This window comes from Torulaspora globosa, chromosome 1 (assembly GCF_014133895.1).
Source record: "Torulaspora globosa chromosome 1, complete sequence".
NCBI classification, from domain to species: Eukaryota; Fungi; Ascomycota; class Saccharomycetes; order Saccharomycetales; family Saccharomycetaceae; genus Torulaspora; species Torulaspora globosa.
The window spans coordinates 878092-899684 of NC_050727.1; the positions used below are offsets into that span (position 1 = coordinate 878092).

Consider the following 21593-nt stretch of genomic DNA (forward strand, 5'->3'; position numbering starts at 1 on the left):
TGCTCGTTGCTTTACTTCCCAGAAGAAACCATAGAAAAGAAGCAATAGGATATCAATACGTTGTATGTCACTACCGGCTGATCTGAAGCTCCTGTATGCAGAATGGTTACAGGAATTCATCAACGCTCTGAATCCTCGTCAGGAACAATTAGCGGCTACATATGACAAGGCTAGAAGAAATCTATTGGATGCTGAGGGCACGATCTACTATCCTCGAGATCTCAAGAAGATCAGAGGCATAGGCGATACTATCATGAGAAAGCTGGAGAAAAGCTTGCAAAGATACTGCAAAGAAATAGGCGTTGAGGTCCCGACACCGCCAGTGAGAGAATCGCCCCAAAGAGAAACGAATAGGACATCTACCGCCCTACGTCTAGGACATACTGAGCCCAGTGGTAATAGAAATGGTCAAGAATGCCTAATGGCGAAGAAGCGACGCAAATATATACCGAAGAAACGATCTGGTGGCTATGGCATACTCTTAGCTCTCCTGGAGGCAAACGCCATAACGAGAGGTATTAGCAAGGATGATATCATTGAGCTGGCCGAGAAATACTGCAACAGCAGCATGAAACCCAATTATATGACGAAAGAACTGAGAGGAGCGTGGTCTTCAATCAAATCTCTGATAAAACATGAGCTGGTCATTGAGCAAGGCCGACCGAAGATTTATCTCTTAACTGATGAGGGTCAGGCGATGGCCAAGACGCTAAAGCTAGCTGATAATATTACTTTTGCGATTGAGAAAGGGAAGGCGGCTAGCGAGTTGGAATTCTCTAAGGATGCGGATTCAGAAGCATCTGCCAACTTCCGGGACTTATTTGATGGTGAAGCATATGAAACCATATCAAAACCGGGCAGCCATGGTTCATCATTGGTGGACGTAACCTTTCAAGATAGTAACATGATGCCCACCAACAATCAGTCTAGGATTTCACACGCTCGCACCTTGGCGATCTCAACACCTTTAACTAGAAAGGTTTTGAATGTCAAACCGGTGGCAGTTGCCAATGACTCTCCCTCCAATGATAGCATCTTGAGGAGGAGATTTATTGGCGTCAGATATGAACTATGGCCAAAGGGCAGCTACGAAGTCTATCCAATAATTGACTACCGGGAAGTGAGGTCGCAGAGCGATCGCGACTTCTTCTCTAAAGCTTTGGATAGAAAGGGGACCAAATGCGAGATACGGCAGCTAGCTTTAGGAGATATCATATGGATTGGGAAGAACAAGAAAACTGGAACGGAATGTGTTTTAAATACAATTGTTGAACGAAAGAGACTGGATGATTTGGCGACAAGCATCCGGGATAACAGGTTTATGGAGCAAAAAAGTCGTCTCGAGAAGTCAGGCTGTCGGAACAAATATTATTTGATTGAAGAAACTATGGGAAAGTCCATGGATGGTATGACAGAAGCGATAAAGACAGCCTTATGGGTAATATTAGTCTATTACCGATTTTCGATGATGAAGACCAACAATGCCGATGACACAGTGGAAAAACTCCAGGCTTTGCAAACCGTGATTGCGAAAGAGTACTCGGAGAAGAACCTCATAGTGATTTTTCCAAACGATCTCAAGAACCAAGATGACTATCTAAGAGTACTTGATGAGTTTCGTTCGGAGTTCGAAAGGGGCCGTGACATAGAATGCTGCCACACCTATCAATGTTTTCAGGAAATCTTAGGCAAGGGAGAATTAAGCACGGTTGGAGAATTAACGATTCGTGTTTTAATGTTCATCAAGGGCGTCTCTATTGAGAAAGCCGTTGCAATTCAACGTATTTACCCAACCTTGAGCCATATTCTGAAGGCATACAGCGAATGCCAATCCGAATTGGATTCGAAACTGCTAATGTTCAAAAGGCTAGGAGATGCACCTGGTGCAAAGAAGATTACCAAGAGCTTGTCGGAGAAAATTGCCGATGTGTTTGGAACTTTCTGACTTACTTTAGTTTCGAGGTCTCTTTTAATCAGACCTAATGAAGCTTCTGTTAATGATAATTTCTGTATACATAGTGCACGTCAATACCATTTTCGAAGACTTTGCCTATTTCCTCCAAAGTTAGGCCCTTGACCTCGGGATACCAGTAGTACACAAATATCCAATTGAGGGCGGTAAAGACGGCAAAGATCCACATAGTGTGCGATATGCCGAAGTGGTCAACGAGTGACAGAAATGATAAGGACATGAACATGTTGGTGAGCCAATTAGTGCATGATATGCACGAAGCGCCAAACGACCTGCGATTGAGCGGCAGCAACTCCACACTGCTCCATGGAATGTTCCCCATTGCTGATGCAAATGATGCCACAAAGAGTATTATACAGAAGAGCACCAATGGAGTGTTCGCCTCCGAGAAGGCAAAGCTGGCCAGAAGTAGCCCCAAAGTCATTATCCAAATACTGTGCAATAACATGGATCTCTTGCCGACGGTATCAACTAGTTGGAAAGCCACCAGGGTAAACAGAAAGTTCGTTAGAGCAATGAGTGTCGCTGGAACGAGCGGGTTCTGCACGTTAAGATCCGCAAAGATCAGCGTGGCATAGTACATGAACGCATTGAATCCAGAAGCCTGCTGGAAAAACATCAACACACATCCAACAATGAGAGCTCTGCGAGTGCGAGGTTCCATTCTATGCTTTTGCCGCCGTTGATGTTGCCGTGCTACCGGCACATGTGTGCTAGACAATATCGAATTAGTGGATCCATCCGGGTTGACCTCCTGAGACTGTTTTGAGCTTGAGAGTCTGGCACATCGTGCAAACAGGCTTGGTCGAGCGATCAGCGGCTGCTCAATGTCTTCGTACTTTCGCAGCTTGCACACGTCCAACACAAGCCTCCGAAGCTTCAGGCTTACCTGACTGGGGGTTGCCGCAGGGTAGATCACTCTCAAAGTGGCATGAGCCCTTGGAAACTCACCTTTCAGAACGAGCCATCGAGGCGATTCCGGCATGAACCGGAACAACAGCAAGAAGATCAGCGCTGGTATTGCGGAAAGCCCGAACAGATATCGCCAGGCATGCTTCCTATCCGCCAGCAACAACGCCATGATGTATGACGCCAGCTGGCCGCCGGTGATTGCCATCGAGTTCAGCGTCAATACTGTCCCCCGTATGTTAGCGGGAGACACCTCACTGAGATACACGGGGACACACTGCGCTGCCACTCCGATGGCGATCCCAACGACCAGCCTACCCGTGGCCAACACACTCAGCGAGGTCGACAGAGCCATCCAAACGCCTCCGATGATGAACACTACGCAACACAGCGCCATTGTCGTTCGCCTCCCGTACCTATCCGACAGCGGAAACCCCAGCATCGACCCGAAGAACGATCCCAGGCATGCAATTGCCGTAACCACCTCCTTCTGGAACTCTGTGATCTTCTCCTGGGAGATATCCTGCGGCGCCATCACAAGCAGCACTCCAGATATGACGCCCGTATCGTATCCAAACAGCAACCCACAAACACACGCCCCAGCTGAGATAAACAGCATCCTAGGACTCAATTTGCACGGTGACTGATCGACATCATCGGCGGTAGTCGAAGTGAGCTGCGAGAACGTCGAGTACAGATCCGAGTATACATCTTCCACATCTGAACAGAGAGTCGCAGAAGAACGAGCACGCTGCTGCTGCTGCTCCTGCTGTTGATCGGCCTCCATCAATGACCGCAACCAGGCACACACCAGACCAGCAGAGCCACCAGGACCCTCCTGAAGATTTCTTGGTGAAATTTCACCGCCCGAGGCCTCGAAGCATACCTACTGTACAGAAGCATACGACGAACATGAACAATACGCAAACAGAACCGCAATTCAGGCGACCCACAGCACGATCCAGGCTGGCTCGAGTGCCAGAATCGAATCCCAACTAGCACTGATGAGCTGGGTTGAAGTCACGTGACCATGTTTAACCTAAGCCTAGGCTTCAGGGTCGGTTTAAAGAAAGGAGGAACTGGACGGAGGGACCATCTAGCAGGCGTAGAGCGGGCAGAAGGGTATCGGCAGCAGGATATGAGTTTCAAGGGATTTACCAAGGCGATGGCGAGGGCGCCACAGTCTTTTCGGCAGAAGTTTAACATGGGGGAGCAGGTGGAGGACCCGGTTTACGAAGATGCGGAACGTCGATTCAAGGAGCTGGAGATCGAGGTGAAGAAGCTGAGTGAAGAGTCGAAGAGATACTCGAGTGCGGTGAACGGGATGCTGTCGCACCAGATCGGATTTGCTAAGGCGATGGAAGAAATCTTCAGGCCGATCAGTGGCAAGATGAGCGACCCGAACGCGACGGTGCCTGAGGACAATCCGGAGGGCATTGAGGCAAGTGAGCAGTACAGAGCGATAGTGGCGGAGCTGCAGGAGACTTTGAAGCCCGATTTGAAGCTGATCGACGAGAAAATCATGGCACCGTGTTCGGACCTGTTGAAGACGATCGGATACATCCGCAAGATGGCGACGAAGAGAAATCACAAGAAGCTGGACCTGGACCGGCGCTACAACACGTACAAGAAGTACGAAAAGAAGGAGTCGACCAACCCCAAGGACGAGGAGAAAATGTTCAAGGCGCAGGCGGAGATGGAGGTCGCGCAGCAGGAGTACGACTACTACAACGAGATGCTCAAGAACCAGCTCCCCGTGTTGTTCGGCCTGGAGGCGCAGTTCGTGCAGCCGCTTTTCGTGTCGTTCTATTTCATGCAGCTGAACATCTTCTACACGCTGTACAACAGGTTCCAGGACATCAAGATACCTTACTTCGACCTCGACAGCGACATCCTTGAAGCGTTCCAATACAAGAGGGGCAACGTCGAGGAGCAGTGCGACGCGCTCACGATCACGCATTTCAAAGTGGGCTACTCCAAGGCCAAACTGGAGATGACGAGGAAGCGCTACGGCTCGCAGTCTCCGACCTCCCCCACAGCCGCGCCAGCTTCCGGGTACCCAGGCAGTCCAACGTCGGCTGCCGCCGCCAGCGGCTACGGCGCCTACGGCGCCCAGCAGCAGCCCGCCCAGCAATCGCCCGTCACGACAGACTCCTACCAGCACGCGGGCGCACCACCGCCCGCGTACGCCGCCGTCTCCTCCGCGTCCGCCGCCCCGCTGGCCGCAGGGCCGCCGGCCACATCCGCAGACACCGTCACCGCCCTCTACGACTACCAAGCCCAGGCTGCCGGCGACCTTTCCTTCCCAGCGGGCGCCGTCATCGAGGTCGTCCAGCGCACAGCGGACTCGAACGGGTGGTGGACCGGCAGATACAACGGTCAGCAAGGCCTCTTCCCGGGGAACTACGTCCAAGTCAACAAGAACTGACGCTCTATATACTCTGGTTCATACTCTTGACTATCAATCACTTTGCCCTTTTCGGTATCTATGCTCGAAGTAGCCTTACGGGCTTAAAACTACGAGGAAAAAGACCACGAACGCCATAAGTTGATAGAGTTAAACTTCGCCACAAAGAGACGAAAGTCGAGCATCGGTGCGTTGATCTTGCTGGGATTCATAGCAGAGACGCTTCAGGAATACTATCTGGCTTCTGGGACCCCTTTTGCTGTTCTAGCAGTTGTTACGAGCTCCTTCGACAAAGGGAGTAATTATAGGATTCAAACGAGACAGGTCGCTCAGGGAGCGGTTTCCAGATCTACGGTGTTGGAATCAGACAGGACCAGAGCAGTGGATTCAGGCGATTGATTTCTCTTTCGCCGAGTCGAGACTACATCGCAGGTTTCGCCGTTACGTTTCTTTTGTGATACGAGGTGTGAGAAGGATAGGGATATAGAGGTGATCTGGAGCAGTTTGATCAAGCTCAAAGATCAAATCAGCGCGTCAAGATAAGCTGTTTTGTGTAAGAGTCGAGAAGCTACCCTGAGAAAGGTTAATTTGGGGTACTGGGTCGGGCAAAATTCGAGAATCGGCATCTAGGGACTGGCTATGACGAATAGTGGCAGTGGGGCTGTTGCCCCTACAAAATCCCCGATATCTCAGCTTTGGAAGCAGCTGGGTGGGAACCCAAAGAGCATGTCGACAGACTCGTTGAGCTTACCGTCACCAGTGGAGCCGGATCATCGTTTGAACAGTGAGATGGGAGCAGTACATATGCCAGTGCTGTCGCCGAAGGAGAACTCTGGGGAGTTCGGCAGCTCGAATAAGCGACTGTCGGGCGTGTGGGGCGCCTCGTCGCCAAGTTCCAATGAGTACAGGATGTACCGTGACAACTTCCTTTCCAATCGTCACGGGTTCACAGGAAGGGTGTTTGGGGTATCGCTCTCAGAGTCGCTCAGCGTCGCCAGTGCGGAAGTGATAGTGCAGAGCGAATTGGTCAGTTTTGGCAGGATCCCCATCGTCGTGGCAAAGTGTGGGGCGTACCTCAAGGCAAACGCGCTGGAGACGTCAGGTATCTTTCGTATTGCCGGTAACAGTAAGAGAGTTAAGGAATTGCAGTACATCTTCTCTTCACCTCCAGATTACGGATCAAAGTTTGTCGATTGGGACGCTTACACGGTCCACGATGTGGCATCATTGCTCAGACGGTTCCTGAATAATCTGGAAGAGCCGTTGATACCTTTGGATCTGTATGAAGCGTTCAGGAAGCCTCTAAGAGATAGGCCGCGAATTCTGAGACACATGGCAAAACAGGTAGTCCCTTCCCCCGCTGCTGAGAACGAAGACACCATTCTTCTACGACGTCCAGATACGGCGACGGATAAAGATGATAGAGACAATGATGGTGATGAAGAGAAAGAAGAGGACGATCCTGCTGTAGCGGAAGAGAAGAAGAGAAAAAGCCAAAGACATAGGAAACGGCTTATCCGAGATATAAAAGCGGCCATTAAAGACTATGAAAACCTTTTCATTTCCATCTCCAATGACACCAAACAGTTGACTATCTACCTGCTGGACCTTCTGAGTTTGTTCGCCAGACAATCTCAGTTCAATCTTATGTCGGGGCGTAATCTGGCAGCCATTTTTCAGCCCTCCATTTTATCGCATCCGCAACACGATATGGATCCTAGAGAATACGAGCTATCGCGACTAGTGACTGAATTCCTGATAGAGTACTCTTATAAACTATTACCGCACCTCTTAAGGCTTGCGAGAGATGAACAACAGCGACCAATACAACAAGGGAGGGAAAATGGGGAATTGGAAGCTCCCAAACCACGAAAGTTGGTCGTTACGAATGAAAATAATGAAAGTGTAACAGTATCGCCGTCGGCCCCTATTGATATTCCTGCGTTGGACAGTAGCGCAGCACAGGATAACCCTCCGACATCAACCACTGTTGCTCCAAACACGACAACATTCGAGTCGCCCACTAAGAGCTCTACTAGACAGCCGTTGAAAGTACCGAAGATAAGGAGACCTCATTCCAGATCTATTGGATCGGCCCCTGTTCCTCCAGATGTTATCGCCAGTAGCAGAAGACGCTCTCGACTGTTCCCTTGGTTACCAAAACCAGGCATCTTAAGCGATAACGGCGGTGACTTTACTGCCACCGAGGAAGAAGGTGATGAATCCAACTTCGATGACGAAAATCGTGAGACCATGGTTAGCTCCCCAGTGAGTGCTCAGTCAACTTCTCTACCACGGCACCATCTGCATATACCGCCGATGAACAGAACTTTCAGTGGAAATAGCACAACTTCATCTCTCACAAGACGGCCTATGTCTGCCATATTAGGTGGAAGTAGAAACGGCTCGATGGATGCCTTAGAAAATGCAAGTGCAAACCAGGCTAACGAATCCACTCTCGCCAGGACGACCTTACTAGAAGACAGCGAAACTGAAGAGGGTACGACAAGATCTCGCAAAAGGGACTCGTGGTTTCAAAGGTTACGGAGTAGATCAAGATCGAATACAAGGTCGTGAATTTTGATCAGTTTACGTATTTTTATTTGCCCATTATATATCATAGGCCTTCAAGAGATGAATTAACGAGGATATACTCAAATCTCCGATGAATTAACTAGACGTATCACTACTCCTCAATCGAGTTCAATCAATCCATCAACATATTCTTCATCTTTTCGAACTCTTTTCAAAGCGTTCTCTGGGGCCTTTTCGGGTGCTCGACGTTTAGCACACGGTGCTTCACTCTTCTCATCAAAATCCACATCTATGACGCTTTCATCGTTTATGGACTTCTCTTGTTTTTTCTCAGCATGGTCGATATCAGCAATATTCTGCGGTACCGCAATCGTAGGCACTTCAACGTCAGGTAGTCGGATCCCACCTTCTAGCGAGCCGTCGATAACTTCAATGTAAAGTTCTAGTGATTTCCGATAGGTTGCTTCAGCCGTTCCTTCTTCATCTGAAAAAAGGATAACTGAACCATCATGTAGATTGACCTGCGATAGAGTACGTTCCATAAGGTCATCAAAATCGAAGTCTGCCAGCAATCTTTGGTTGTTAGTATCAACCACCGAAATTTCCTCGGGATATTGATACTTCTGACGAATAATTGTAATCAGTTTAGACAGTTTGATCTCATTGAGACCTTCTTGTGTAATTTTGATAACTCCTCGACATACCTTTCCACCCACGGGGCAAGATGGATTCGGAGGGGCCAGTTTTGGATTCGTAATATACCGATCCTTTGAAAGGTTACTTGCCTTAGCAGTGAACGCCATGTTGAGATCTGTCGATTTTTTGGTTGGTTCATACGGCAACAGGTTCAGAACACGCAAAGCTGTTAAAGTCGACAAACCTGCGATAATCGCATTAGTGGTTGCTATGGCGGGAATGATATTTCCTGCGATTTGCTTTATGTCGAATACAGTCTTCATAGGAATGTTAAAAATATGTGAACGAATGTTAGCGGCAGTTGCCACAAATAGTAACGTATCCTCATCATCTTTATCAAACTCTATGTTAGTCTCGCCATTGTGAACTCTCTGCATCAATTTCTTAGTGATCGCAAAAAACTGGATGATCTGCTCTCTGATATCCCACAGGGAGCTTAAACTCTGCGCCTCACTCATGACAGCTTGCGACGCATCTTCTATCAGAGATTGGGCCAATACAGCTGGTTTGGTTCTTGTCTTCCAAAGATTATCGATTCGCAGCAACTTCTCGATATCTTTCACAAAGAGCTTTGTCAGGATATCCTTGATATGTTCCTCACTCCTAGATAAGATAATTTGGCGTAATTCATGAAGCTCATTGGTCTCCTGTCTGATTCGTTCAATCTCCTCTTTGTTCTCTGTACCCCAATCAGTAGAAGTCTCATCTACTGACGATGTCTCTTCGTTGAAAAGTTGATTGAAGAGAAAGTTTTTGGCCCACACAATGCAATGAACTGGTTGAGATGGCGTCGACCTAATAGTGCAAACAGGGAAGGTCTTTGGCGTCTCTTTCTTTGTACAATCAAAACATTCGGTCTCACCCGGTATTATTGGCTGAATGTATCCATCAAAGCCTGAAGTTCCCGACTCCAGCAAGGGTTTCGAGATAAACTGGGCAATCTTGTTGACATAACGCCTAGCAGCAAGGTTATCCAATCCATTGAAAATTATGTCAAACTGGTCAAACCACCTTAATGGGAACTGCACAGTGTCCATTATATTACCTTGATATGGGATCAATTTGGAATTATTGAAGTGTTGCACAGCCTTTACCGCAGTGGTCGATTTTGGCTGTTTAATATCGCGGTGCCTGAAAAGGAACTGTCTATTCAGATTTGACAGATCAATAGTATCCAAGTCAACGATATGAATCTCTCCAAATCCCATCAATATGCAATCTTTCAGTAATTCGGATCCAATGCCGCCCGCACCCACAATGAGACATCTCAGAGAGCGTAACCTTTGGAAATTCTCTTTACCAACGATCTTGACAATATTCGATTCCCTAGCCATGTTGAATGATGGGACCTCAGCACCGCTGAACACTGCGACCAACAGGAGAGCATTACAGGTCCTGCCGACATAAAGGCCCTGTCACTAGGTGCTCGTTCAAACCACGTGACAACTACCATCACGTGACAACTACCAACACGGCGTCTTTCCAACCCCGGGTACCCATAGTTCACCTATCAACGCGGCTACTCATATATAACCACTACTTACCGCTCGCCACTCAGTTCTTCCATGTCTGATGTGATACTTAGTTGTCCATGGCGGCTATCGTCAATATATATCCTATCCCCCAAAACAAACCCATACACCCGAATAATCACCGCACACGAAAACGTCCAACCTCCGTTACCCGAACTGGACCATTCTCCGATGATCGGCTTTCGAAATCCCGATCTCGGAGCCGGTACACAACGCGCTTTCCCCTGAAAAATAGCTTTAGCGAGCGGGAATCCGAAAGACGGCGCGTCTAGGCGAAACAACAGCTAAACAACCCCCATAATTAGCGGGCGTCATTCCTCATATTCAAGCCCGCAGCGCCTTATATAGCCTATTTTCGACCAAAAGACGCAAACTCTTGTTTTAGTATTTATATTATTGGCATTCGTTACGTAGTTGATCTTCGTCGAGCATCTGTACGTATTATAAACGGTCGCGTAAGTCGAGTTCATTTCACGTACCAAGGTGGTTCAAGTTAGATAGAGTACAAAGCAGGATGTTAAGATCTCAGATTTGCAGACGTGCGGTTAACAGGCTGTTAGCAACAGCTCCAAAACAACCTAGTATCGGTAGATTCACGGGTAAGCCCAACCCTACGACTGGTAAATACACAGTGTCGTTTATTGAAGGTGATGGTGTTGGACCAGAGATTTCCAAGTCGGTGAAGACGATCTTTGCGGCTGCAAAGGTGCCAATTGAGTGGGAAAGCTGTCCGGTGACGCCATTGTTGGTGAACGGGGTTACTACTATCCCAGAACAGGCTCAGGAGTCCATTAATCGTAATTTGGTTGCTCTGAAAGGGCCATTGGCTACTCCAATTGGTAAGGGCCACAGATCTATGAACCTGACTTTGAGGAAGACGTTTGGATTATTCGCCAACGTTCGTCCCGCTAGATCTGTCGAAGGCTTCAAGACTACCTACGATAACGTCGATCTAGTGCTTATCAGAGAGAATACAGAAGGTGAATACGCAGGCATTGAGCACGTGATTGTACCGGGAGTGGTTCAGTCTATCAAATTGATCACCAGAGAGGCCTCTGAGAGGGTTATCAGATATGCATTCGAGTATGCCAGGGCTGTCGGCAGACCCAGATTGGTTGTTGTCCATAAATCCACGATTCAGAGATTGGCAGACGGGTTGTTCGTCACTGTGGCCAAGGAAATGGCACATGAATTCCCAGACATCAAGTTGCAGACCGAGTTGATCGACAACACTGTGTTGAACGTTGTCTCTAACCCCGCTCAGTACTCGGATGCCGTCTCAGTGTGTCCAAACTTGTACGGCGACATTTTGTCCGACTTGAACTCGGGTCTGAGCGCTGGGTCTCTTGGTTTGACTCCATCGGGTAACATCGGTCACAAAGTTTCCATCTTCGAGGCGGTTCACGGGTCAGCGCCTGACATTGCTGGCCAAAACAAGGCCAACCCGACTGCTCTTCTGCTATCCTCTGTTATGATGTTGAACCACATGGGATTGTACGAGCATGCTAACAAAATTCAGAACGCCGTTCTTTCGACTATCGCAGCGGGCCCAGAGACAAGAACTGCTGATTTGGCAGGTTCTGCTACTACCTCTTCCTTCACCGAAGCTGTCATCAAGAGGTTGTAAGAATCTTGACAGAGCTTTAACTTCTATTCATTAGTATCTCACGTTAGCGAACTTCATATGTATATAAAATCATAAATATTACTTTTCTTGAAATATGTACTGATAATCGTAAACAGAATCAATCATTCTGAAGTTTCGTTTCCAGGATGTGATCAATCCGTGTACGTCATCAACCTTGAACAGCCGTACACTCGGCTCCATGCCATTAGCTCTATCAATGCCCACTCCACTGCTGCCCGCGTAACATAGCCACATATCTCCAAGTGATTGCAAGCAACAATCGTTGCTGTGTTCATGCCCGCAACTCATCGCCTTCACGTTAAATGACCGTAACAGTTTATGCATCGTCTCTTCTTCCTTCAGCTTGGACTTATAATTTGATTGTTCGTTGTATTGACCAATAATAGGAAACATACCTTCGGGTCTGTATTCAGGTATTGGGAGATGTCTAAACGCCAACGCGTACTTGTAATGCTTGTATGCCTCATGCTCCATAAGAAATGGCTTAATCGGTTGAAACGAATCGAAAGCATAAACAACAACACCAGCACCCGTTTTGAAACTTGCTGTCATGACTGTGTGTCCATCCGATGAGGATGCTTTATTGATGCAAAAGGGTAGATTAGAAAGAAAGTCTCGTATCTGCGAACCTGTCGCAAATCTGGAATGATCCGAAGTTCCCAGGGTGAACACATAGGGTATCTTGAGTCTGATCATCGGTTGCACAAGTTTCATAATACAGGTCTGATAATCCAGAGAATTCTGACCGTCTAGGAAATCCCCAGTGATGACAACCAGATCTGGCCACTCCCGAGTGATCACATCAGAAATGAAGTGCTTAGTTTGGAACTCGTTAAGAACCGCGGCAGTCTCATCTGAACAGCGAAAATGAACGTCAGATACTTGCAGTATCTTGGAAGAGTCGCCGTGGGCGTTCAACGAAATGCCTGCATAATTGTAGTCCAAAAGATCCGCTTTCTCTTTGGGTCCACTAATTTCCCTGGTTACTGACAAGGGCAGCCTCCTTGATCCGAGACTTCTATCGTACTCGTGAATAACTTCTTTCCAATTAGGTCTTGATTCGTGAAATCCTGAGCCGAGATAAATTTCCAGACTAGTGATAGGACTTTGGTCTGTGCGGCGTTTGCACCAGATCCCACCCCCGTTGTATTGCCAGTCTTCCCCCAACGAATGTACTATATCCAAATCAGACTGCTCTCCACCGAAAATATTCAGAACATTCTTTTCCTGGCGGTGAATATGATCATGAAAGACAGAACTATCGCTGACTTTGATCAATTTCTGTACGTCCTGTGTCACTTGAATAGGGATCAAAGAAGAATGCCTCGAGATAGCAAGTTCTGTTATAGGGCTCTTTTCACTTGATGGTTCCCATTGATGAACATACAAGAACGTCATATAGAAAAGCGTTGATTCAATCGAGTAGAGCGACTCATCGGTGAGATTCTTCGAGATCCTGCTCCAAGAAAGTACGCTATCGCTGGAAGCGCTTTGTCTAGCAAAAAGAGTTCCACAATGTCTGTACCACCGATAGCATCGAATGCTTCTCACCTCGTCAATCAGCCCATAACGGTATTCTTCGCTTGTAGGTTCATAGAACGTATTCTTAACATGAACAATAAAGGAAGACCTAGCGAAATAGAAAAAAAGAAGCACCAAAAGAATAGCTACTCTTCTCAATGTTCTTGCTATTCTTCTGATTCGTAGTTTCATAGGAATCACTTAACCTGTGGCCGATGAACTGCTGAAACATGAACCTTCAATTGGCAAGATCCCCAAGGCTTTCTGTTCGCAAACTCCCAAGCAGATAGAGGTCCCGACCTGACAGAATTATTGACACGAATTTCTCAGCAATTGATGAGGTCTAGCTAGTATGATTGTTGCAGATCTTTGATCAGATCGTAATATTTTGCCCTGCATCTTCAATATATCGCTAGCAACGCGGACCTTCCAACACCCTCTCACCACATTCAAAGAAGCGAGCCATCTGCTGGACCGCTAAGAGACTCAAGACGAATGATTCAAGGCCATTGCAAGCGTGAAGGCCATTGGGTTAGTGCATAAGAGCCAGTGTGAGTAATCTGAGGAATCTTGTAGCGGTAGATAGGTTTACGGGTATCTATAAAGCTGGTGGAGCCGATGCGCTTGTGGTGGATATCGATGAACTGGATTGATCACGCATTTTGTTGAGTTGCAGTTGGTCTTCCTTGGCGAATTTGGTGCATCCTTGGTTGTTTTCGAGTGCCTTCCAGACGGTCTCATCATTCGGTATAAAACCTTCTTTGCAATATATGAACATGAGCGGAGATTCGCTGGGTTGCCTTGTGAATTGCTTGATGGAATCTTGCACTTCCAATGGTGATGAACATGCGCGGATGTGGTTTCCTGGTTCGTGTGGGCGTGAGCGAACATAATACCATTGTCCGTTACGGTCTCTTGAGAAATACATGTAGGGTGTTATGACAGCCATGACCAGCAGGTATGGCTCGTCGATGAGCCCGAGGTCCTTGGCAGTCTGTATGACTTGAATCTCTGGACGTGATAAATTCCATTCTGTTTGCAGGCGATGTGCCAGTTTCTTATACTCGTTCATTTTTTGAGTTTTTTGCTCGGTTATGTAATCCTTGACGCTGAGCAAAGCATCGATGGTATCTTGTGGTTTACCATCCTTCTGCAGATAATCTAGCGAGCTGTTGATAAACTTGAGAATATCCTTGCCTTGAAAACTTTTCAAATTGGCGATCTCTTGCAGTATTGCCCTAGAATCCAGCTGGCTTTGCTTCCTCTTCGCAATTATGTCCATTATCAGCTTCTCTTTGCACCGCTTGGTATACAATTGAGGATAAAACTCTAGTGGAATTTCGACGCCCTCTGCTAGAGGAACAGAGTCTGTGTTCTCTTCCATCTCATCGAACACAATAGTTAACACTGGCGCAATATCACACAGTGAGTTCTCGTTCTCTTCAGCTGCCGGCAGTGGGAGTTGCTCGTCTCCATCCTCAACGGTATCTTCTGGGTAGAGCAGAATGTGAAACATCCGATACAGATTAGTATCGTACTCCTCGGGCAAGAAATGGAATAAAGATAGCCACGTCTTAGTAGTCGGCTCCTGTTGAAGGTCTGGATTTGGAGGCGTATGGAACGCAGACGATATAAACAGCTGCCTCACATCGTTATCGTCGAAACCCGGGCACATTTCAAGATCCACAGTCAGCGACTTGATGAAAGAGGGCAGTATCTCGTAAAGATGCTCAACATCTCCAAGCTTCCGCTGCACCTGCGGTTCCAGCGCGATCGCAAACATTTTGGCCCTAACGAAAGCCCTATCTGAGATTCGGGAATTTACCACACACGATAATCTTTGCAACTGCCAAAGCAGTTCCGGCTGCAACGTATATTCGCGCTCCTCCGCGCTCAGTTGGCCCTCGGGCACGATCTCCGCTTCCTCCTCACCGCCGTCGTCTTTGCTCACCAACGCAACTCTGCAATCAGGGCTCCGCAACGAGTTTCCCCTGTACCAATCCTTGTCGTAATTCAGATCTTTGAAGTCCGGTTTCGCCACTATATGCGGCAAGTAGTTCGACACAAATAGACAGAACAGCGCAAAATAGTTCTCAAAGAGGAAATTGGGCGGCAGAGGCGCCACCACGGTCGGAACACTTATCTGTGACTTCAGACACGATTCCTCCAACGACGCTTCATCCTGATTGTACTCGTCTTCCACTTCAATCTCTTCCCAACCTTCGCTCTCGGACCGTGGAACCTCCACTGCATACGCGTCCACATCTCCGGGCCTGCAGCCATCCCCCGCTGCAGCAGGCAGTTCCACATGAGCACTCTGACCAACATTCTCCGAAATCCCAGCGGGCAACTCATTAGAAAAGATAAGATTCCCAGCCGCCTCCACATCACCGTCTGTCCTCTTCAGCGCCTCCTCGGCAACATCTCGGGCAATGCCCATCTCCATCAACGACCGGATCGCATCCATATCATTCATATCGCCACCACTAACGCTCCTTCACAGGTAAACCCTAGGAACCGGCCACACCTCTACACTAGATGATATAGGTATCAGTAAGGCATAACAGCGCCTTAAGACCTCCCTCAGTCACATGACTATCTCAATCTCCACCCAGACCTCCTGAAAGGCACACAATTCCTCGCGATTTCGGAAAAACTATTTTCCGTTGAACTCCCTTTTCGGATGGTTCCCCGAAAGGTAATTCGTCCGGAAAAACCTACATGACGAAATACTACCCCTCGGTGGGGCGCCGCTAAAGCTGCATACGACATACAATGGCTTATACGACAGCTGTCGTTGGATCTTACGGCACTCCCGTTTCTGTTGTCTTGTGACAACAACGACGGCAACCTCCTGAGTGAAACCGTTACGCTCTCGCTACTGAGTTACCGTATGGAGCCTTGCCAGCAAAGTTCGAGTTTTTCTTTTTTAGTATGCCAAGTTCTTTATCTAGCGATTCGGTGCTTCTGTTTGTCTCTTTTAAGTTTATGCGTTATTCTGCGCTGTGGTTTTGGCTTTAATTTGTTCTTGGGCTTTTTCGTCACGTAGCCTGGCCCCTTCCCTTTCCTTCCAATCCAAGCTTGCATTACTCACAGGCAGGTAGCACCAGCATTGGAATTGGAATTGTTGTGCCTCCAGGTGACTGTCGCAGGCTTTGTAGTTTGGTTGAGTTAGGTTTTCAAAGCGGCTTTAGAGCAGATTTAAGTTTCCTAGTGGGCGGGGTGAACAAAGTTGTTAGCTTACATTGAAATACCACTTTTCTTTCCTGGAGCTTGCTGGTACAGCAATACAGGCGGTTTCTCTTATTTGAATTGCCAGTCCTGATCGACTATTCGATGGCACAGCGGCAGCAACAGCAGCAGATGCAGTTACAGATGCAATGCCATGAAGAGAACAACGGCAGCATACGCAAGTCATCGATTCTGGCGGGGAATCCGGCGAGCAATCAAGCGGCTGGTGGAAACGCCGGTGGTAGTTCCGGTGGTTCCGGTGTTCATGGACCGCTGCAGAACACGGTTTTCATTCACAAGTTGTACAATATCCTGGAAGATGAAGACCTGAAAGACCTGATCTGGTGGTCCCCTTCGGGGACCTCTTTTCTTATAAGGCCCACGGAGAAGTTCAGCAGGGCTTTGGCTACCTATTTCAAGCATACCAACATTGCCAGCTTTGTTCGGCAGCTGAACATGTACGGCTTCCACAAGGTTTCCAACGATCATAGCAAGGATGTGCAGCAGCAGCAGCAGCAGCAGACGCAGCCGGGGCCCGAGACTGCGGGCGAAAGCATCAAGATCTGGGAGTTTAGACACAGCATGGGGATCTTCAAAAGAGGCGATATCGAGGGCCTCAAGCTCATCAAGAGGCGATCGTCAAGAAACATCGCGACTCTCAACGGCAGGAAGAATTCAGCTTCGGCCGTCTCTCTGGGTCCGACGCACCCTCAGATAGAAGAGTCCGATGCGGCTAAGCAGCAACGATCTCAGCAGCAACCGTCGGTTCCTCCGGCGCCGCCGCCGGCACCTCCACCGCAGCAGCAGCAGTGGCAGACCGCCCAGCAGCGGCAGCAGTCACAGTTTATTGTCAGCGCAGAGGAAGAAGCTCAGCAGCAATCGCAAGTGGGTCTCACGGCTTACCCTTCATCGGAGTCCGTGTTCAATCAGCAATTTCAGCAACAGCAGTTAGAGACAAGATTTGCCGAGTTGTGTCAAAGCTACAGCGGATTGCGCTACGAGTATTCGAATCTCCAATACAGGCACGACGGGCTTCTAGAGCAGTTGAGAGTCATGAATGTCGACGTGGCGAAACTTCTCGATTTTGTACAGAGCCTTGTTTCTTTGCAAGGCTCCAACTGTGATATATTTAATGAGAAGAATTTGAAAGGCGATCCGGCTAAGTTACAACAGTTTCGCCAACACCAGCATGAGATGACAGCATTGGAGCAGGAAATGCAGAAATTTAAAGCCAATTTAATGCAAAGGTTTCAAAAAAATCTCGAAACTCTCCAGCAACAGCAACAACACAATCCGTCTGTGCCGCAGCAGCCACCACATGTACTTCAGTATGGCGCTAATATGTTGCATGGACACGCCACTCCGTCGATTTCCAAAGATATGAGACCAGTTTCAGGGTCCTCCATACCATCTAATTCATCTGCTGCCGCTGCTTTTGTGCCGCACCTGTTTTCAGTGCCTTCTGCCCCAACGGGCGCCATTTTTCAGCAAACAGGACCTTTAATTTCACAGCCGGACCACTTTTCAAGCCCAAGGATAGTTATGATGAACCCATTCGAGACCACTGGTCAGTCTTCCACAGTGAAGCGCAATATGAGTATCCTCATGGACCCTCTCTCATCCGCGCCAAATGTCGGCGGAGTAACAGTGTCTCCATCGCGCCCAATACCGGGGACTTTGGGATCACAGATTCCTCGTAACCCGTCGCCTCTGGTAAACTCATCGAGGCCTCCAAAGCAAGAGCCTCCCCTACACACTAACTACAGTAATCAACAAACACAAATTAATGCTCACACAAAACGCACATCCAGGATCTCTGTGAAAGATGGCACTTTTCTCTTAAAGCCGAATAAGAATAGCACTTTGAGTACCAAGAGAAGCAGTGTCAACAGTGATTGCAGCAGTAGAAGCGACAGTGCTGCTATGCTACCAACAAGTGGAAGCGGATTGGCTACTTCCACTGTTGAAACTGTTGGACCAAGAGATTCTTCCGCTATTGGCTTGCCATTTAGGACTTTCTACAGTCATGGTACGAACGGTGACCAAGCAAAGGAAGACCCAACAAAAAATGAAAACCTGCCGTCCCGCTTAGGTACATATGTGACGTTGCACAATGCAGGCAGTTTTGCTCCACCGCGAAGTACACAAACTTCACCCAAACAGTTCGAGCTCAAGAAATCAAATCTAGAAGCATCAGATCAGACGGAGCCTGCTCAACAAACAATTTTGAGCCCAATGCCTTCGAGATCTGACATACAGAATCGACGGGCCAGCAGTGGGGTCTACTCATTGTTGAATACCGAGGCGGCGTCTCCGCGATCATCAACCGAACTTGATACTAACCCAAAGAAAAAGACCAAACTGTGAATGATTAGTTGTATTTATGCATCAGTTGTGTTTTATTATGTTTGACATATTCCCATTGACAAATCAATCTGCATATGACATCGCACTATGTAATTAATTATTATCAAACCTCCTCAGTTCTCCTCAGTTGTGATCGGCCGATCAGTGAAGTGACGGTAGCCATCGTCCCCTTGGACCAGATATGTTACCTATTAATAGGCAAACAGACATTTGTACTGCAATATTCTGCTTCCATGAATGTCCCAATCCGTACTTGTCAAGTACAGTTCCTCTACAAGCTTAATTTGAGCAAGAACGCTGGCACCTTTCCAAGTCAAAACCGCTGGGTCCATGTCACGCGGTGGCGGAAGAACATTTACAGGGAGAAGATGTTCGTTACCGTTTTGCGCTTCAGCACCTTCCCAGTATTCTTCGAGCTCTTCCTTGATCATCTCTTTTATCTTCTGTGGCGATTTGTCCTCATCTTCCGGGTTTGCCGATTTAGCGGCCGTTCTTATATCTTTTGCTTTCTTCGCTAGTTTCTTAAAGAAATTAGCAAAAGAGCTGACGCTCAGTAGTCGTGGCCGCCAAATGCTAATCCGGTCAGTCAATACAAAATCCAGGGCTGGAATTTCGGAACCTCCTCCGACAACTAAAATGTTCGAATAAAAGGACATCATTTTTGCAACGTCTAAGGATATGCTAGCATTGGTTATACTCTGTATGATTGCTTTTTCCAATGGTGTATAATTCTTTCTCCTATCTGGCTCCAAGAGATCTTCATTTTGCAATTCTTCTATATTCGTTTGCAAATCGAGTAGTTTGGAGAGCATTCGCTCGTCTTGATTCGAACCACAGTACAATTCACCGTTTAGGCATTCGTTTTGCGACAGCGATCTCCAGTCATTCAAGTTACTCGTAAAGATATCACGAGAAGCAGGTAATTGCTCTTCAAGTTTAGCATTTCCTGATTCTTGAGATTGTTTTGAGTGCAAGTACGCTATTATTTCAGGATAAAACAAAGCCAATGGGGCCACCATTACTTCGTCAAATACCTTAAACTCGTATTGTTCTAATGGTTGGCCTGGTATCCTCTTGATGTAGTTGTAAAGTTGAACCGTAACATTTGCATCTTGAAAAGTAATGTACTTTTCCTTCAACTCCTGAGCGCATAACCAGCCATGGGAAGAGTTCAGATCCCAGTTCTTATAGGGAAACTCACTTTGCATTAGTAGAAGGGCAAAAAGCCTCGTTATGTCATCACCTCCATAATTCAAAGATATCAGACTATTCTCTAGGACGGAACCCTCATCTATGCAAGCAATTGTTGTGTGTGTTGTCCCTATATTTACAACGCACGTTGAAGAGCTCTGTCCTGCTCCATAACAGGTAGCAAGGGATTCTTGTATGATAGCCACGGCTTGGAATTGCATCTCAGTTAGGAGGGTTCTAATGAACATTTCAACATGTGTCTTTTCAAACAGGTCTGGCACTACCAACACAACTTTGTATTGTGAGTATTGTGCTCGAGTGATGGAAAGACCATCGGACGACAATGCATATTCGAGTAAACTTATGACATCGTGCATTAAATCTTGCAGAGAAGCGTAATAGGGTGATGATACATTGAATGAACCTCCTTTAGTGAAAGGGTACCTCACTGTAAAGTTTTCTTTCGAGCATCTGGTGGCTTCGACACCATAATACCTTCTATCCGCCCGATTAATCCATTCCTTAGGATCCGGATCATTTTTATCTTCTATAAATTGAGGTTTGGATGCTCTGTTGAAGGTTAAGACTTGCTCACGAGCATTATAAGGAACTTTCCTCTTATAATATCGCATCCTCTCCTTGAAGCTCTGTTGTATTGTTGCCTTCAACTCTTCAAATTCTGATGGTTGATCAGCTGTTATCGGTATTTCGGACGTGTTAAAGCTCGATTCTGATTTTGGGATTGCAACACAACTGGGAACAACAAGCGGAACCTCATTTTTAGCTAGTCCCACTTTTATGGTTCTAGAACCAGGATGTATCACAAGAGTCTTGTTAGCATCGCTGAGGTCAATATCTTCTTCGGCAGCAACAGTCATATCAGCAGGTTCTGCAGTACCATTCTTCAGATCCGCAATGTCTGGAGTGTTGCCGATTGACGATGCTTGAGTGTTGTTTCGCAGCGTTTTTCTTTCTCGTAAAGCAAACATCTGCTCATCCTTCTTTAGGTAGTCTGATGAGTAGTTTTTCTGATTGATAAGCAAGACTGGTTGAAATAAGCCGGTAGCTGGCAGGGTTGTGTTCTCAACTTTCTCGATACCGATTTGCTTTAGCTTTTTCGCAAACTCTTCGGCTGCCTTGATTCTACCCAGCCTCCTTTTCTCGAGCAGATGCAATGGAACTTTTTTGCCCGGGGGCGCCTTCGACTGGTCAGCTCTTGCGTGCTTTCTCGCTCTTTCACTACTTTTTACCTCTTCATCTTCGTAATCTTCATCTTGCTCACCGTCTACCGTGTTTCTGTGACTCAAAGGGGTAGCAGTAGCGCTTCTGGATATCTCAGGTACCTGCAAATTAGCTTCATCTTCCTCATCATCGTCTTCTTCCTTAACAGTGTCCTGTTCTTGATTATGCCCGTGATCTTGCTCTTCAACACTGTCATCTTCCTCATCATCCTCATCGTCGTCCACCAATGGTATCTCAATCGCCTCCTCGTACACTACCATGACTTCGAAAGTTTGCTGACCAACTTGCAAGAAGACAAAGCTTGCCACTGTGATGATCATATATCTTAACATAGATAGACCC

The 21593-nt window shown here is 47.3% G+C and overlaps 10 protein-coding genes across 10 annotated transcripts; 5 read left to right on the forward strand and 5 right to left on the reverse strand.

Moving 5' to 3' along the window:
• Window positions 1–64: 64 nt before the first annotated feature.
• On the forward strand, window positions 65–1945 carry MUS81 (Mus81p; the record flags this gene model as incomplete). The annotated part of the gene is made up of 1 exon (XM_037281451.1): window positions 65–1945. One exon carries the CDS (start codon window positions 65–67, stop codon window positions 1943–1945), a length of 1881 nt encoding a protein of 626 aa, XP_037137346.1.
• A 49-nt stretch (window positions 1946–1994) lies between these two features.
• CIN10 (Cin10p) lies at window positions 1995–3668 on the reverse strand (the record flags this gene model as incomplete). Its single annotated transcript, XM_037281452.1, has 1 exon — window positions 1995–3668. The coding sequence occupies one exon, from the start codon at window positions 3666–3668 to the stop codon at window positions 1995–1997; it is 1674 nt and encodes a 557-aa protein (XP_037137347.1).
• A 243-nt stretch (window positions 3669–3911) lies between these two features.
• Window positions 3912–5309, forward strand: RVS167 (amphiphysin; the record flags this gene model as incomplete). Its single annotated transcript, XM_037281453.1, has 1 exon — window positions 3912–5309. The coding sequence occupies one exon, from the start codon at window positions 3912–3914 to the stop codon at window positions 5307–5309; it is 1398 nt and encodes a 465-aa protein (XP_037137348.1).
• Window positions 5310–5927: 618 nt separating this feature from the next.
• Window positions 5928–7865, forward strand: HG536_0A04890 (Rho GTPase-activating protein; the record flags this gene model as incomplete). Its single annotated transcript, XM_037281454.1, has 1 exon — window positions 5928–7865. One exon carries the CDS (start codon window positions 5928–5930, stop codon window positions 7863–7865), a length of 1938 nt encoding a protein of 645 aa, XP_037137349.1.
• A 116-nt stretch (window positions 7866–7981) lies between these two features.
• UBA2 (E1 ubiquitin-activating protein UBA2) lies at window positions 7982–9853 on the reverse strand (the record flags this gene model as incomplete). Its single annotated transcript, XM_037281455.1, has 1 exon — window positions 7982–9853. One exon carries the CDS (start codon window positions 9851–9853, stop codon window positions 7982–7984), a length of 1872 nt encoding a protein of 623 aa, XP_037137350.1.
• A 712-nt stretch (window positions 9854–10565) lies between these two features.
• Window positions 10566–11678, forward strand: IDH2 (isocitrate dehydrogenase (NAD(+)) IDH2; the record flags this gene model as incomplete). Its single annotated transcript, XM_037281456.1, has 1 exon — window positions 10566–11678. One exon carries the CDS (start codon window positions 10566–10568, stop codon window positions 11676–11678), a length of 1113 nt encoding a protein of 370 aa, XP_037137351.1.
• A 78-nt stretch (window positions 11679–11756) lies between these two features.
• On the reverse strand, window positions 11757–13412 carry SIA1 (Sia1p; the record flags this gene model as incomplete). Its single annotated transcript, XM_037281457.1, has 1 exon — window positions 11757–13412. The coding sequence occupies one exon, from the start codon at window positions 13410–13412 to the stop codon at window positions 11757–11759; it is 1656 nt and encodes a 551-aa protein (XP_037137352.1).
• Window positions 13413–13818: 406 nt separating this feature from the next.
• RUP1 (Rup1p) lies at window positions 13819–15696 on the reverse strand (the record flags this gene model as incomplete). The annotated part of the gene is made up of 1 exon (XM_037281458.1): window positions 13819–15696. One exon carries the CDS (start codon window positions 15694–15696, stop codon window positions 13819–13821), a length of 1878 nt encoding a protein of 625 aa, XP_037137353.1.
• Window positions 15697–16556: 860 nt separating this feature from the next.
• On the forward strand, window positions 16557–18818 carry SFL1 (Sfl1p; the record flags this gene model as incomplete). The annotated part of the gene is made up of 1 exon (XM_037281459.1): window positions 16557–18818. One exon carries the CDS (start codon window positions 16557–16559, stop codon window positions 18816–18818), a length of 2262 nt encoding a protein of 753 aa, XP_037137354.1.
• A 191-nt stretch (window positions 18819–19009) lies between these two features.
• On the reverse strand, window positions 19010–21583 carry ARP8 (Arp8p; the record flags this gene model as incomplete). Its single annotated transcript, XM_037281460.1, has 1 exon — window positions 19010–21583. One exon carries the CDS (start codon window positions 21581–21583, stop codon window positions 19010–19012), a length of 2574 nt encoding a protein of 857 aa, XP_037137355.1.
• Window positions 21584–21593: the final 10 nt, after the last annotated feature.